Below are 15,939 nucleotides of genomic sequence, written 5' to 3'. Positions count from 1 at the left end.
GTCTCTTTAGTTAAATTTATTCCTAAACATTTTATTCTTTTGGTTGCAATTATAAAGGGAATTTTTTTCTTGATTTCCTGCTCAGATTGTTCATTACTAGTGTATAGAAACACTACAGATTTCTGAGTGTTGATCTTGTAACCTGCCACTTTGCTGTACTCATTTATTAGCTCTAGTAGTTTTGCTGTGGATTTTTGGGGGTTCTCGACATATCGTATCATATCATCTGCAAACAGTGAGAGTTTTACTTCTTCCTTTCCATTTTTGATGTCTTGTATTTCTTTTTCTTGTCTAATTGCCCTGGCTAGAACTTCTAACACAATGTTCAATAACAGTGGTGATTGTGGACATCCTTATCTTGTTCCTGTCTTGGGGAAAGCTTTCTGTTTTTCCCCATTGAGGATGATGTTAGCTGTGGGTTTTTCTTACATTCCCTTTATCATATTGAGGAAGTTCCTTTCTATTTCTATGCTTTGAAGTGCTTTCAAAAATAAAGGATGTTGAATTTTGTCAAGTGCCTTTTCTGCATCAATCGAGATGTAGTTTTTCTGCTTTGATTTATTGATAGGGTGTATTACATGAATTGATTTTCTTATGTTAAACCATCAATGCATACCTAAGGTGAATCCTACTTGGTTATGGTATATAATTCTTTGAATGTGCTGCTGGATTCAGTTTGCAAGAATTTTGTTGAGGATGTTTACATCTATATTCATTAGATAGATTGGTCTGTGATTTTCTTTTCTTGTAGTATCTTCGCCTGGCTTTGGTTTGAGGGTGATGTTGGCTTCAAAGAATGAATTAGGTAGCCTTCTTTCCTCTTCAATTTTTTTGAAGAGTTTGAGCAGGATTGGTACTAATTATCTCTTGAATGTTGGTAGAATTCATATGTGAAGCCATCTGGTCCTGGACTTTTATTTTTTGGGGAGCTTCTTAATGACTGATTTAGTTTCTTTACTTGTGATTGGTTTGTTGAGGTTTTCTGTTTCTTCTCGAGTCAAAGTTGGTTGTTCATGCCTTTCTAGGAAGTTGTCCATGCCATCTGTGTTGTCTAGTTTATTGGCGTTGTTCATAGTAAATTCTCTTTACCTCCTTTATTTCTGCAGGGTCAGTGGTTTATGTCTCCTCTTCCATTTCTGATTTTATTTGTTTTCAACCTCTTCTTTTTGTCTACCTTGCTGAGGGTTCATCAATTTCATTGATTTTCTCATAGAAACTACTTCTGGCTTTTTTGATTTTCTCAATTGTTTTCATGTTCTCAATTTCATTTATTTTTGCTCTAATCTTTGTTATTTCTTTCTTTGCTTGCTTTGGGGTTAGTTTGCTGTTCTTTCTCTAGTTCTTCCAAGTGAACCGTTAATTCCTCAATTTTTGCTCTTCTTTTTTGAGATAGCCATTTATGGCAGTAAATTTCCCTCTTAGCACTGCCTTTGCTGCATCCCATAAATTTTGATATGTTGTGTTTTCATTTTCATTTGCCTTGAGATATTTACTCATTTCTCTTGTAATTTCTTCCTTGACCACTGGTTGTTTGAGAGTGTATCATTGAACCTCCATATATTTGTGAGTTTTCTGGCCCTCTGCTTGTTATTGATTCCCAACTTCATTCCTTTATGACCCAAGACAATGTTTTGTATGATTTCAGTCTTTTAAAATTTAATGAGACTTGCTTTGTGACCCAGCATATGGTCTGTCCTTGAGAATGATCCATGAGCACTTGAGAAAAGAGTGTATCCTGCTGTTGTGGTCTGTAATATTCTATAAATATCTGTTAGGTCTAGTTTGTTTACTGTGTTATTCAAATTCTGTTTTTTTATTAATACTGTCTAGATGTTCTATCCATTGTTGAGAGTGGGGAATTGAAGTCCCCGACTATTATGGTTGATGTATCTATTTCTCTTTTCAGTGTCTGCCTCATGTATTTTGGAGCATTCTGGCTCGGTGCATAAATATTTATGATTGTTATGTCTTCTTGTTGAATTGCTTCTTTTATTAATAATAGTGTCTTTCTTTGTCTCTTTTAATTGTTTCACATTTGAAGTCTAATTTGTTGGATATTAGTATACCTACTCTTGCTCTTTTCTGATTGTTGTTTGCATGAAATCTCTTTTCCCAACCTTTCAGTTTCAATTTATGTTTGTCCTTGGGTCTAAATGTGTCTCTTGTAGGCAGCATATAGATGGGTCCTGTTTTTTAATCCATTCTGCTAGTCTTTGTCTTTTGATTGGGGAGTTTAGTCCATTAACATTTGATGTTATTACTATAAGGGCAGTACTTTCTTCTGCCATTTTGCCTTTTGGATTTTATATGTCACATCTAATTTTTCCTCTTTTTGCCTTTACTGATAGTCTTCTTTTCTACACCCTTCTCCCCGTGTCTTTCTGCTGTCTTTTCCTATCTGTCTCTAGTGCTTCCTTTAGTATTTCTTGCAGAGCCAGTCTCTTGGTCACAAATTCTCTCTGTGGTTTTTTGCCTGAAAATGTTTTAATTTCCCCCCTTTTTTTCACTTTTTAAAATTTGCTTTACAGAAAAATTGTTCAGAAAATAGGGTTCTCATATCCAGCAGCTCATAATACCATTTTCCCTATCATTAACACTTACTAGTGTGGTATCTCTGTTACAACTTATGAAACAATATTATTATAATTGTACTATTAGTTATAGTTCATAGTTTTCATTAGGCTTCATTGTTTGTGTTGTACAGTCCTCTATTTTAAAAAATTTTTATTCCAGTAATATCCTAAAATTTCCCCTTTTAACCACATTCAAATATATAATTCAGTGGTGTTAATTACACTCACAATGCTGTGCTAATACCACCACTATCCAAAACTTTTCCATAACCCCAAATAGAAAGTCTGTACCAGTTAGAAGTTAGCTATTTATTTTATACCTCACCTGGCTCCTGGTAACCTGTATTCTAGTTTCTGACGTTATGAATTTGCTTATTCTAATTATTTCACATAAGTGAGGTCATAAAATATTTGCCCTTTTGGGTCTGTCTGGCTTATTGTACTTAACATGATGTCTTCCAGGTTCATCCATGATGTCACATCTATTAGTATTGTATTCTTTTTTATAGCTGAATAGTATTCCATTGTATGTATGTACCATGATTTGTTTAGTCATTTGGTTGATGGCTGTTTACCCTGCTTTCATCTTTTGGCAATTGGGAATAATGCTGCTGTGAACATCCAGGTATAAATATCTGTTTAAGTCCTTGCTTTCAGTTCTTTTAGGAATGTACCTAGAAGTTAGATTGCTGGGTCATATGATAATTCTGTAGAATTACTTCCTGAGAAGCCATCAAACTATCTTCTAAAGTGGCTGCACCACTTTACATTCCCACCAACAATGAGTGAGTGTTCCTATTACTCCACATCCTCTCCAGCACTTGTTATATTCCTTTTTTCTTTTCAGTAGTGACCATTCTAGTGGTGTGAAATAGTTTCTCATTATGGCTTTCATTTGCGTTTTTCTAATGGCTAATGATGTTGAACATCTTTTACTGTGCTTATTTGGAGAAATGTCTACTCAAGTCTTTGTCCATTTCTTAATTGGGTTGTTTGTCTTTTTGTTGTTGAGTTGGAGGATTTTGTTATATAATCTAAGTATTAAACCCTTACCAGATTTGTAGTTTGCAAATATGTTCTCTCTTTCTTTTATGCTGTCTTTTTACTTTCATGGTAAAGTTCTTTGATGCACAAAAGTTTTACATTTTTCAAGTCTGATTTATCTATATTTTCTTTTGTTGCTTGTGCTTTGGTTATAAAATCTAAAAAAACCATTGCCTAACAAAAGATCCTGAAGATGCTTCCCTATATTTTCTTCTAGAAGTTTTATAGTTCTGATTCGTATATTTAGGTCTTTGATTAATTTTGAGTTGATTTTTGTACATGATGTGAATCATTCTTCATTCTTCAATCATGCAGAGATTGGTCTTTCCGGCACCATTTGCTGAAGATACTCTTCTTTTCTAATTGACTGGACTTGGCAGCCTTGTCAAAAATCAGTTGGCCTGGGTGGGCCACTGTGGCTCAGTGGCAGAGTTCTCTCCTGCCATGCTGGAGACTCAGGTTCAGTTCCCAGTGCCTACCCATGTATTAAAAAAAAAAATCAATTGGCCATAGATGTGAGGGTTTAATTATGAACTCTCAATCTGATTCCATTGGTCTATAAGTCTGCCCTTGGGCCAGTACCATGCTGCTTTGTTTATTGTTGCTTTGTAATAAGTTTAAGATGTGGAAGCGTGAGTTGTCCAACTTTGTTCTTCTTTTTCAAGTGTTTTTGGCTGTTTGGGACTTCTTACCCTTTCATGTAAGTTTGATGATTGGTTTTTCCACTCATACAAAGAAAGCTGTTGGAATTCTAATTAAGGTTACATTGAATCTGTAAATCACCATTGGAAGAACTGACATCTTAATATTTGGTGTTCCAGTCCAAAATAAACATGGAATGTTTTTCCATTTATTTAGCTCTTCTTTGATTTTTTTAGCAGTGTTTTGTAGTTTTCCTTTACATCTTGGGTTAAATATACTCCTAGATATTTTATTCTTTTAGTTATTATTGTAAATGGAATTTTTTTCTTCATTTCCTCTTCAAAATGTTCATTCTTAGTTGTTCAGGGTTGAATCATGTCTCCCACAAAAGGCATATTTAGGTCACTATCCTTGGTCCTTGGTTCAAGAAGGCCGATGAAGTGCAACGTTTCTCTCTCAGCTGGAAGGGTACATGGTGAACATGGTGGCATCTGCTGGCTCTCTCATGGCTCTACAAAAAAGCCTGCCCCTCATTTTTGAAAGACAATTTTGCTGGATATAGAATTCTTGGTTGGCAGTTTTTCTCTTTTAGAATCTTCAATATATCATACCACTGTCTTCTTGCCTCCATGGTTTCTGCTGAGGAATCTACACATACTCTTATTGGGCTTTCCTTGCATGTGATGGGTCGCTTTTTTCTTGCTGCTTTCAAGATTCTCTCTTTCTCTTCGACATCTGACATTCTGATTGGTAAGTATTTTGGAGTATGTCTATTTGGATTTATTCTGTTTGGGGTACGCTGTACTTCTTTCATCTGTAATTTTAAGTCTTTCGTAGGAGTTGGGAAATTTTCAGTGATAATTTCTTCCATTAGTCTTCCTCCTCCTTTTCCCTTCTCTTTTCCTTCTGGGACACCCACAACACGTATGTTCATGTGCTTCATGTTGTTATTCAGTTGCCTGAGTCCCTGCTCCTATTTTTCCATTCTTTTCCCTATCTTTTCTTTTGCTTGTTGGATTTCAGATGTCGTGTCCTCCATTTCACTAACCCTATCTTCTTCCTCTTGAAATCTAACATTGTAAGTTTCCATTTTTTGTTTCATCTCTTCTGTGCCTTTCATTCCCATAAGTTCTGTGACTTGTTTTTTGAGACTTTCACTTTCTCCTTTTTGTTCATCCCTTGCCTTCTTTATATCCTCACTCATTTCTTTGATTTGATTTTGATGAGATTTTCCATGTCTGTTCGAACATCCTGAATTAATTGTTTCAACTTCTGTATCTCCTTTTAATTCTTGGTTTGTTCCTTTGACTGGGCCATATCTTCCATTTTTTGCTGGCATCTAAGCATTTAATTTCCTTAATTAGTTTATTCTGGATATTTTTTCACTTTTTTACCTAGGATTTTCTTGCTGGATGGCTTTGTTCTCCATCTGTTATTTGACATTCAATTCAGATTATTCTAGACTTGTAGCATAGGTTTTGGTTAATGGATCAGAATTTTTCAGTTCTTGTTTTCTTGTTTCTTGCTCTGCCTGTATGGTGCCTTTTAAAATTTTTTTCTCAGGAGGGTCTTCTTAGATATTATAGACTCCAGCAGATTTTCCCAGACCAAACTGGCCTCCTTTCAAGAGAGAAGAGTCACCTGCATCAGTTCACCCTGAGGTGAGACCCAGCAGGGTTGACAGACTTTGCTATGAAGCCTGTAGACTCTGTGTTTTTCCCATCCTGCCCAGTGTGTGGTGCTTGTCTGCCTGTGGGTCCCACCAGCATAAAGTGATGTGGTACCTTTAACTTCAGCAGACTGTTCCTGCTAGAGGATTGGTTGAGACCAAGAAGAGGTTGTAGGCTGGCTTTAATCGCTTCAGTTTTCTAGACCCTGGGGTCTGAATTCCTTGAGAGAGGGATTCCACCAGAACTGGGCCCCACCCCTCTCCTGGGGAAGGCACAGCCTCTAGGAAATTACCTTCTTTCCCCTGACCATCCTCTTTGTCTCTCAGACAAGCTTAATTCTGCCCCGGCCTGGGGCAGTTGGAGTCTGAGAAGCCTTGCAGTTGTATGGTTCTGGGTGGGATTGCAGCTGATCCAGCTCATCCAGACTGGTGTTTACTGATGTGGCCCTAGCAGTTGTTGTGTACTGTTCCTGGCTATTTACTAGCTGCCTTGAAGGACAAGCTAAATTACACACCTCACTAAGCTGCCATCTTGGAACCTCTCCTATCCCATAAGTTTTGACATGTTGTGTTCTTGTTTTCATACATCTTAGAGATTTGTCTTGTAATTTCTTCTTTGAGCTACTGATTGTTTAAGAGCATGCTATTTAACCTCCATATATTTGAGAATTTTCCAATTTTCCACTGTTATTGATTTCCAGCTTTATTCCATTATGATCAGAGAAAGTGCTTTCTATAATTTCATAATTTTAAAATTTATTGAGACCTGTTTGTGTGGCTTATCCTTGAGAATGAACCATGATCACTTTTAGAACAATGTATATCCTGCTGTTTTGGGGTGCAATATTCTGGATATGTTTGTTAGATGTAGTTCATTTATCATATTATTCAAGTTTCCTGTTTCCTTATTGACCCTCTGTCTCGATGTTGTGTCTGTTGATGAGAGTTGACTATTGAAGTTTCTAACTATTATTGTAGAGATATTTCTTTCTCCCTTCAGTATTGCCATTGTTTGCCTCATGTATTTCGGGGCACCCTGATTATGTACATAAATATTTATGAGATTTCTTGGCAGATTGCTCCATTTATTAATATATAATGTCCTTCTTTGTTTTTTATAACATTTTTGCATTTTAAGTCTATTTTATCTGATATTAGTATAGCTACCCCAGCTCTTTTTTTTTTTTTGGTTACTATTTGAATGGAATATCTTTTTCCAGCCATTCAGTTTCAGTCTAAGGTGAGTCTCTTGCATAGATAGATCATATATTTTTTTTATCCATTCTGCCATCTGTGTCTTTTGATTGTGTACTTTAATCTATTAACACTCAAGGTTATTACTATAAGGGCAATACTTCCTTCAACCATTTTATCCTTTGGCTTTTATGTTACATCTTGTTTTTCTCTCTCTTTTTACCCTTTTAATTACCCTTACTGATAATCAATATTTCTGTACTCTTCTGCAAGCTTTTCTTCCCTGTCTTTTCTTTTCAGCCTGCAGAACTCCTTTTAGTATTTCTTGTAGGGCAGGCAGGTTTCTTGTTAATGAACTCTCTCAGCTTCTTGATGTGTGAGTAGTTTAAAGTCTTCCTCACTTTTCAGGGATAGTTTTCCTGGATAAAGAATTCTTAGCTTGCAGTTATTCTCTTTCAGTATCTTAAATATATTTTACCACTGCCTTTTCACCTCCATGGTTTCTGATGAGGAATCAGTACTTAGTCTTGTTGAGCACCCCTTGTATATGACGGATTGCTTTTCTCTTGCTGCTTTTAGAATTCTCTCTTTATCCTGGCAGTTGACAGTCTGATTAGAAGGTGTCTGTTTGGATTTCTTCTGTTTGGAATGCATTGTGCTTCTTGAATAAGTATATTTCTGTCTTTATTATAAGAGTTGGGAAGTTGTTTATTTTATTATAAAATGAATAAATAAAAACTTTATTTATTTTATAATAAATAAAATAATATTTATTATAAATAAAATATTATTTAAATATAGTAAAGAATATAAAAATAAAGAACTTTATTATATAAAGAATATATAAATATTTGAAAGCATGCAAAGAAAAATAACAAAACTAATGGGAATAAAAGGCACAATAGATGAAATAAAAAATATGCCAGTGGCATACAACACCAGTATGCTGGTTTGAAGGGATGTATGTCCCGTAGAAAAGCCATGTTTTAATCAAAATCCCATTTCCTAAAGGCAGAATAATCCCTGTTCAATACTGTATGTTTGAAGCTATAGTCGGATTGTCTCCCTGGAGATGTGATTTAATCAAGAGTGAGTGTTAAGCTGTTAAGGTATAAATATTCTTTATACCTCTTTTTTCCTTCTCTTTTCCTTCTAGAACACCCATAATGCTAATGTTTGTGTGCTTTGTGCTTTCATGCAATTTCCTGAGACAGTGCTCATATTTTTCTGTTATTTTCTCTACCTGACCTTTCTTCTCTGATCCTTTCTTTTGTCCATTCAAATCTGGTTGTTCTAGTCTGCTAGCTGCCAGAATGCAATATACCAGAGACGGGATGGCTTTTAAAAAGGGGGAATTTAATAAGTAGCTAGTTTACAGTTCCAAGGCCAAGAAAATGTCCCAATTAAAACAAGTCTTTAGAAATGTCCAGTCTAAGGCATCCAGGGAAAGACATCTTGGTTTAAGAAGGCCGATGAAGTTCAGGGTTTCTCTCTGAAGTGAGAAGGCACATGGTGAACACAGTCAGGGTTCCTCTCTCATCTGGAAGGCACATGGTGAACACAGCGTCATTTGCTAGCTTTCTCTCCTGGCTTCCTGTTTCATGAAGCTCCCTGGGAGGCATTTTCCTTCTTCATCTCCAAAGGTCGCTGGCTGGTGAACTCTGCTTCTCATGGGTATGCCGTTCTGCTCTGTTCTCTCTGAATTTCCTTCACTCTCCAAAATGTTTCCTCTTTTATAGGACTCCAGAAACTCATCAAGACCCACCCAAGTGGGTGGAGACATGTCGTCACCTAATCCAGTTTAACAGTCACTCTTGATTAAATCACTTCTCCAAGGAGACAATCCGACTATAGCTTCAAACATACAGTATTGAATAGGGATTATTCTGCCTTTACAAAATGGGATTTTGATTAAAACATGGCTTTTCTAGGGGGTATGCATCCCTTCAAACCAGCATACTGGTGTTGTATGCCTCTGGCATATTTTTTATCTCATCTATTGTGCCTTTTATTCCCATCAGTTTTGTTATTTGTCTTTGCATACTTTCAAATTCTTCTTTATGCTCACTCAATGTTTTCTCAGTATCCTTTATCTCTTTAGCCATATTTTCCTTCATCTCCTTGAATTGGTTTAGGAAATTTGAACATCATTGATTAGTTATTCCATATTCTATATCTCTGAATTTTTAATTTGTTCCTTTGACTAGGCCATATCTTCCTATTTCTTAGTATGACTTGTAATTTTTTTCCCGTTATCTGGACATTTGACTGTTTTGATGAAATTACTTAGAAGATTGTTTCTCTTATCTAGATCTTGTGGTTGATTGGGTTTGTTTTAAGGCTCTCTTTTGACCCTTGGTTTGTCAGTGTTTCTCAGCCAAAACAAGGCCGAGGACCCATGCTTCCAGTGGGCCCTAGGGAGAGGTTCAGGAGAGATGACAAAAAGCCTTTGTTTAAACTCCCCAAGGGTGTGCTTTCCTGGCTCGCCTAGCAGATGGTGCTTTTCAGCAAACTATTCCCCATAGCCCTAAGAAGGCATGGCATGTTTAATCCTCTGCAGCTCAGCCTCTGAAGGGACTTGAAGCAGTGGCATGGCCAGCGCCTATCCAGGATGGACTAATGCAACTAAAACCCAGCAGTTTAAGTTAGCCAGCCAGTAGTTGGATCAGTACTGGGCCATCTCCCCTTTGTTCTTGGGGAAGTGGACTTCTGTGGCCCTCTGAGTCTGCAACAGTCCACTAGGCAGGCACCAGACCTACTAGAAGCTGCTTGTTGTCTCAAGGGTTGGGATGGGTGCCAGGAGCCTCAGCCACCTGTGTTACTCACGGTTTTCATTCAGTTTCTTAGTCTCTTAGTCTTGCTCTTCCCTCAAGCCTGTGTAGTATCCCCCTGGTCCCCAGGGTCCCAGAACAGCCCACTAGCTGTTTTTGGAAGAGGAGCGAGCCTTGCAACTCCCTATACTGCCATCTTCCCCAAAGTCCCCTTGGCTACAGTGTTTTAAACAACTTTGAATTAATTACCAATATTTAAGATTTTATAGATTCCACATAAAATTTTGGATTTCTGGCTTCTTTTATAACATTGGAGAATGCAGTAATGCTGAGTTTCTCTTCCAAGATTTCTTCATGGCAGCAGCTGGCTGGAGCTGCGCAGGGGTTGCCCCCATTTACAGCGAGCGGTGGCCGTCGGCTGCTGCGCTCGACCGCAATAACAGCAACAATGACAGTAGTAACAATGGAGTAGGTGCCCTTGGTTCTCCAGTTGTAGATGAGGAAACCAGGCACAGGAAGGTTGAATAACTTGTCCATGGTCACACTGCTAGCAGGTCGTGGAGCTGAACTTCAAATTCAGGCAGTCTGGCCCCAGAGTCCATACTCTCAACCTCTATAGGATACTGCCTAGCTGTGGAGTTTGTGCCCCCAGGTTGTACAGTGGGGCTTCCAATGGTCTTCGCCTCAGCCTTGGCCCAGGCATGTGGGTTTCTCTCTCAGTCATCTCGTCAGGGAAATGGGCTTCTGCAACAAGAAGTCGGTTCTGGGGCTTCATCTTTCTGCCCAGGGCCCATGAGTAGCGTGTGCCCCGCCCTTCCCTCAATGCTGTACCTGGTCACGAGCCGCGGTGGCTCTGGAAAGGGCAGAGACCAGGAGGTGAGGGTAGGGGCGGGGTGCGATGCAAGAGAGAGAGAAATTTGGAGGCTGGGCATCTTTAAGAGGGTCTTGGCCTGACTTGGGGCTTCCCCCTGTCCCACATGGGGCTTCCATGTGGGACAGAATTAACCTGTTGTTCCTCTGCCACAGGAAAAAGTTTCACGGCTACAAGCCGAGTTAGATGAAGAAAAGAACACTGTGGAACTGCTGACAGACCGGGTGAATCGTGGCCGAGACCAGGTAGCCTCTGCCTTACCACCTGATCTATGTCTGTCTCTGACTACATAACCCCTTGCCCCACTCAAAAACAACTCTACCCTCCCATCTTTTACAATCTGGAGAATTCTTGCTGCAGAATCTGTGCATGGCTGGCTCTCCTTCAGAGTCTTGTCTGCTTTAGGAAAGGTTGCAGGTTTCCTTGGGTGGAAAAAAGCCAAGAATCTGAGTGGAAGAAGGAAATCCTGGTGACCCAGGCTGCTCTCTGACCTGCATCAGGCTGCTTCCATGCAGAAGGGATGTTGGTTGCTGGTGGGCCTGAGGATACCCTATTTATATTCTGTGGCCCTTCCCATTTGAATAGGCTGTGATTTATTAATTGCTTGGGAATTTTGGGGGTTCAGAATTCAGAGACCATCCCCTCAGTTTTCTGCCTCATATGGTTCTGCTTGCTGATTCATCTTTAGCCTTCCCAAGTCTGGTTTCCTTCACCTACCCCTACTAGGTGGACCAGCTGAGGACAGAGCTCATGCAGGAGAGGTCTGTTCGGCAGGACCTGGAGTGTGACAAAATCTCCCTGGAGAGACAGGTGAGCTGTTGGAGTGGGAGTCTTGGGGACAGACCTGAGGAGATGGGTAAGGTGACCATGGAAGGGGAGGGAAGTGCTAACAGTGGAGGCTTCCTGTCTCTCTCAGAACAAGGACTTGAAAAGCCGGTTGGCCAGCTCTGAAGGCTTCCAGAAGCCCAACTCCAACCTCTCTCAGCTCGAATCCCTGAATCAAGAGTTGCAGGAGCGGCTTCAGGCTGAGGAGAGGTGATACAGCCTGTCCCTCCCTTCCTTTTTCCCTTTACGCTCTTCTCCTCTGGGGCCCCCTCCATCCTCCTCCTCAAACATGGCTAATCTGGCCTGAGCTTCAGGGGAACTTTTCTCTTGATAGAGAACAGAGAGAGTGGCAGGAATGCTGAAATCTGAATAACTGAGTTATTTGGACCTGGCTTGGATCTTCCCCAGTCTAATGGTGGGACTTATGACTAAGAGAATTCCTGGAGGCAGTAATGGGCCAGATAAGGGCTGCCCTATAAATGGTAATAGCCATGGGCATCCCCTACCCTGTCTGCTTAGGGAGAAGACGGCTCTGCAGTCCACTAACCGAAAGCTGGAACGGAGAGTTAAAGAGTTGTCCATTCAGATTGATGATGAGCGGCAGCATGTCAATGACCAGAAAGACCAGGTAAGGGCATGGCTCCCTGGGTCATGCAATCATGTGACAAGTATATATTATGTGTTTTCTTGAGGCCAAGCGAAATCCCCCTCTCCTGTATATCTTCCAAACCTAGACCTGCCTGTATAAGGACAAAGAAATTAGATTGAAAGGAATGGCTCTAAAATTTTACTAAAGCAGTCACAGTAAACACGTGTATTGAATGCTTATGATGTGCTAGATTCTCTAAGGGCTATACATGTATTAACCCATTTAATCCTCAAGACCTTATGAAGTGGGTACCTTTACTATACCACTTTCTGGGTGTGAAACTGAGGTTCAGAGAGGTTAGGGAACCTGCCCGTGGTTGTAACATTTTCCAAGGGCAATAATCCCTTGTCAAGTTTGTTACCGGGAAGGGTCCCAGACCATGGTAGCAAGTACTTTTCTAATGTGAGGACTTGGTATCCTGTCCAGCTCAGCCTGCGGGTGAAGACTTTGAAGCGGCAGGTGGATGAAGCAGAAGAGGAAATCGAGCGTCTGGACAGCTTGAGGAAGAAGGCCCAGCGCGACCTGGAGGAACAGCATGAGGCCAATGAGCAGCTCCAGGCCCGGATCAAAGCCCTGGAGAAGGAGTCCTGGTACGGGCTGCCCTTCTGCCCCTGCCCTGTAGGCACAGTAAAACAGGAAGGGAGCGCTTACCTGGGGAGAATCTCTCAAGGTGGGACTTTGCAAACTGTCACTTATTCCTGGCTGGAAGCTAGTATCCCAGCCTGTGCCCCATCTCCACAAATCTCTGATTAGTAAGGGATCTTGTGAATCAGCTTTAGGGCCTTGGAATAATTGGAGTTTCCTTAGCGTGAAAAGTATGGCCATCTTAATTCTTCTCTTCTCCCCTTAACTTCCTCTTTCTCTTTGACTCAGGCGCAAAGCTTCTCGCTCAGCTGCTGAGTCAACCCTTAAACATGAAGGACTGAGCTCAGATGAGGAATTTGACAGCGTCTATGATCCCTCATCCATCGCCTCACTGCTCACAGAGAGCAACCTGCAGACCAGCTCCTGTTAGCGTGTGGCTCTGCTCTGGGCAACACTGACCTTCCCTGTCCAGCCTCAGATTCCCCATTCCTTTGGCCGACCTGATTTTTCAGATCTCAGACAGGGAGGGATCTGAGTGATGGTGATAAAAAAAGACTTGAGGCCTAAGCTGATGTCTGGGCCTTCCCTGTTGTCTGAAAGAGTATTTTAGCCACCCAAGTCCTTAAGTGCCGATACCCCCCTCTTCTTTCTCACAATGGAAGGATGTGAGAAAGGCTGAGCGGGGCCCAGCCTATATGGCCAGGAATGGATAGAAATTGCCATGTTTAGAAGGCTTTCTTTCTTTAGCTCTCTTAACCCTAAGGCTCAGGGAAATGCTCTCTGTAATTCTGTTCCTTTGACTCCTGCAGTACATTTGCATCCCCCTCTAGGGGCAGGGTGAGGGTGACGTTATGAGTAATAGACACACCAGCATGGCACTGTCCACCTCCCAGATGCTCCTCTTTGCATATCATCAGGCTCATGTGGCAGAGCCCAGCCCCTCTAATTCCTACATATTTTTCTTCCCCAAGCAGGTGGATTCAAAGGAGACTTTCTCGTCCTCCTCCTGTCTTCACCATTCCTACATTCCATTCCTTCTCAGTGCCTTAGCCAGGGTGAGGAGATCAGGATGCTCTTCTTGCCTTTCACACCTGCACTTTCATAGCTCTCCAAAGACCATTCTTTCCCCAGGTGGGGGCTTCAGGCTTCCCAGCTGCCTGGTGGCAGTTGGGAGAGCCACCAGCTTCTCCACTTGTGAGCACCTGGGAGAGGGACTTGGGTAGAATCGTGATCAGGTGGTGGAGGCCTGGTTTCTGCTCAGGGAACCCTGACAACTATCTACAGAAGTTTGAAAAATCAAAGATCTCAATCCCTGTGGATTTCCTTATGGCTTCTTTAACCAGATGTGCCCAACTCAGTAGGGTACCAAGAGGCCCTCGATTTCTCAGGAGCTTGGCCCTGACTCTGGGCTTCCTGCCTGGGGCTGGGGGCTGACTCTTGGTATAAATGGGAAGAGGCAACAGAGACGTTATTCCTCATTTTGGTTTTGAGGAGCACCAAGCCTGGTGGGGAGGAGGTAACAGGGATGATTTACCTCTCATTTCTTAAGCAGGTTCTGGAGGGAGCCTGGGCCAAGAAGGCTGTGCTCACCAATGACTTGTAATTTCATGATTAAAAAAAGATTCCTTTATTCTGCAAATCAGATATTATTTCCCAATCCAATCCAGCCTTGATTTTTATTTTAAATTAAATATTAAAATTATATATATATATACTGAACTCCTTGTCTTCTCATTCACTTTCTTGGCTTGATTGTAGGCCCAAGCTTCACGAAAAAACCATTTTAACTTAATTGTACAGCTTAGAGGCTGACATTGGTGTTTTCTTCGCCTCACTAACCCTCTTTTCAGAGGCCCTCAACAACAGATCAGATGGGACCTGAGACCTGGAAGTGTTTACAGAGCCCTATTCTCTGCTGAACAACCCTCTGGAATACAGGGCCAGTAAATGCCTTCTTTGAGGATTAGAGGGGTCAGATCAGAACTGACTTTTATTCCCTTGTGCCACAGGGAATCTCCTCAGCATTCACCTCCCAGGTACAAAGATCACCTTTCCTGCCTGGCCTGGGGCTCAGCAGCTACCTGGGAAAAAGAGAAGTTTATGCTTTTCCCGCCCTTGTGTTGCCTTGAGAAGGGGGCTAGCCAGAGCCTGTTGCCTACGGCCCATTCGGGAGTGGGTCAGACCTCCTCCTGAGGTGTTCTGCCTGTTGACAACATGGCCCTGCCAGTGGGCCCGCCTACCACCTACCTCCCAGGGAAGCTGGGTTGGGAAGAAGCCTCAGGTTCCTGCCTGTCCAGCCCTGTTGTCCAGGCCCCCAGGCTTGTGAGCAAATGTAGAAGGTGAAGCCTATCCATTTCTCAACACTAATTCCTTTTAAGGCAACGTGTCCCCGCCTCTCCCAGACACAAGGGCCAGGTTGGTATACTCGCTTCTGCAAAGCAAGCCCCACCCAGGCCAAGCTGGCTTCGGTCTTTGTCCTGGGCCTCCTGCCAGGAAAGGGCACCTGCCAGACAGGCTTAGGCCAGTCCTGGGTGAAGTGGCCCCCGTGGTGCGGAGAGGAGATTCCTCAGCCACAAGGCCTATGGGCTGGCCTAGATAGGGAGAGGAGAAGGCATGGAAGCTTTGCAGTTCCAACTCCTCATCCATCAGAGGCAGGGTGATGCCCTCTGACCAACACTCCTCTTAGGTTTGAAACGAGGTGACAGCAAGACTCATGAAGAATGTTTTAAAGTCAACCACCTACGCTAAACAAAACATTTGCTTAAGCAGCCCCAGGTGGCTCCCAAGCCCCACTTTATCCCAATCCGAGCAAGCACAGGTGGGACGGATCCCGCGGCCTCTCAGCCCCGCCCACCTCTCCCACTGCTCCGCTCTCATTGGTGAATGGAACTTCAGGAGGCGTGGCACGGCTCGCCCCGCCCCGCTAGCCGCTATATAAGGGAGCGGTTGGACGCGCGCGGGGGTGCAAGTGCGGAGAAGGCGCGGCGTGCTCTGTGTTTCGCTGCTGGCCCGGCGGAACGATGAACGGGACGCGGGATTGGGGCGCCCTGGTGGACGCGCGCCCTGAGGGGCAGGCCGCGGTAAGGTCCGGCGGTCGCGTCGCCTTCGGTTGCAAA

At 42.1% G+C, this 15,939-nt stretch overlaps 2 protein-coding genes across 9 annotated transcripts in view; both read left to right on the top strand.

The window, feature by feature from the left end:
• The window catches only part of CGN (cingulin), a 44,767-nt gene extending 30,225 nt beyond the window's left edge, over nucleotides 1-14,542 (top strand). For 7 of the 8 annotated variants that reach the window (XM_077156011.1, XM_077156008.1, XM_077156007.1 and 4 more), the window contains 6 exons: nucleotides 10,920-11,009; nucleotides 11,491-11,574; nucleotides 11,681-11,799; nucleotides 12,109-12,217; nucleotides 12,665-12,828; nucleotides 13,112-14,542. In XM_077156011.1, the coding sequence (XP_077012126.1) occupies nucleotides 10,920-11,009; nucleotides 11,491-11,574; nucleotides 11,681-11,799; nucleotides 12,109-12,217; nucleotides 12,665-12,828; nucleotides 13,112-13,253 (708 nt within the window). In that variant the 3' untranslated portion in view covers nucleotides 13,254-14,542. The other variant, XM_077156013.1, reaches the window with a different exon arrangement.
• Nucleotides 14,543-15,773: 1,231 nt separating this feature from the next.
• TUFT1 (tuftelin 1) overlaps nucleotides 15,774-15,939 on the top strand; it is a 76,783-nt gene continuing 76,617 nt past the window's right edge. The window contains exon 1 of the mRNA XM_077156004.1: nucleotides 15,774-15,903. Coding sequence (XP_077012119.1) covers nucleotides 15,844-15,903 — 60 coding nt within the window. The 5' untranslated portion in view covers nucleotides 15,774-15,843. The remainder of the gene's footprint in view (nucleotides 15,904-15,939) is intronic.

The sequence above is a fragment of the Tamandua tetradactyla genome, chromosome 4 (assembly GCF_023851605.1).
Source record: "Tamandua tetradactyla isolate mTamTet1 chromosome 4, mTamTet1.pri, whole genome shotgun sequence".
NCBI lineage: Eukaryota > Metazoa > Chordata > Mammalia > Pilosa > Myrmecophagidae > Tamandua > Tamandua tetradactyla.
The sequence above is the reverse complement of the archived record's forward strand: the minus strand, read 5'-3'. Positions and strand labels throughout refer to the sequence as shown.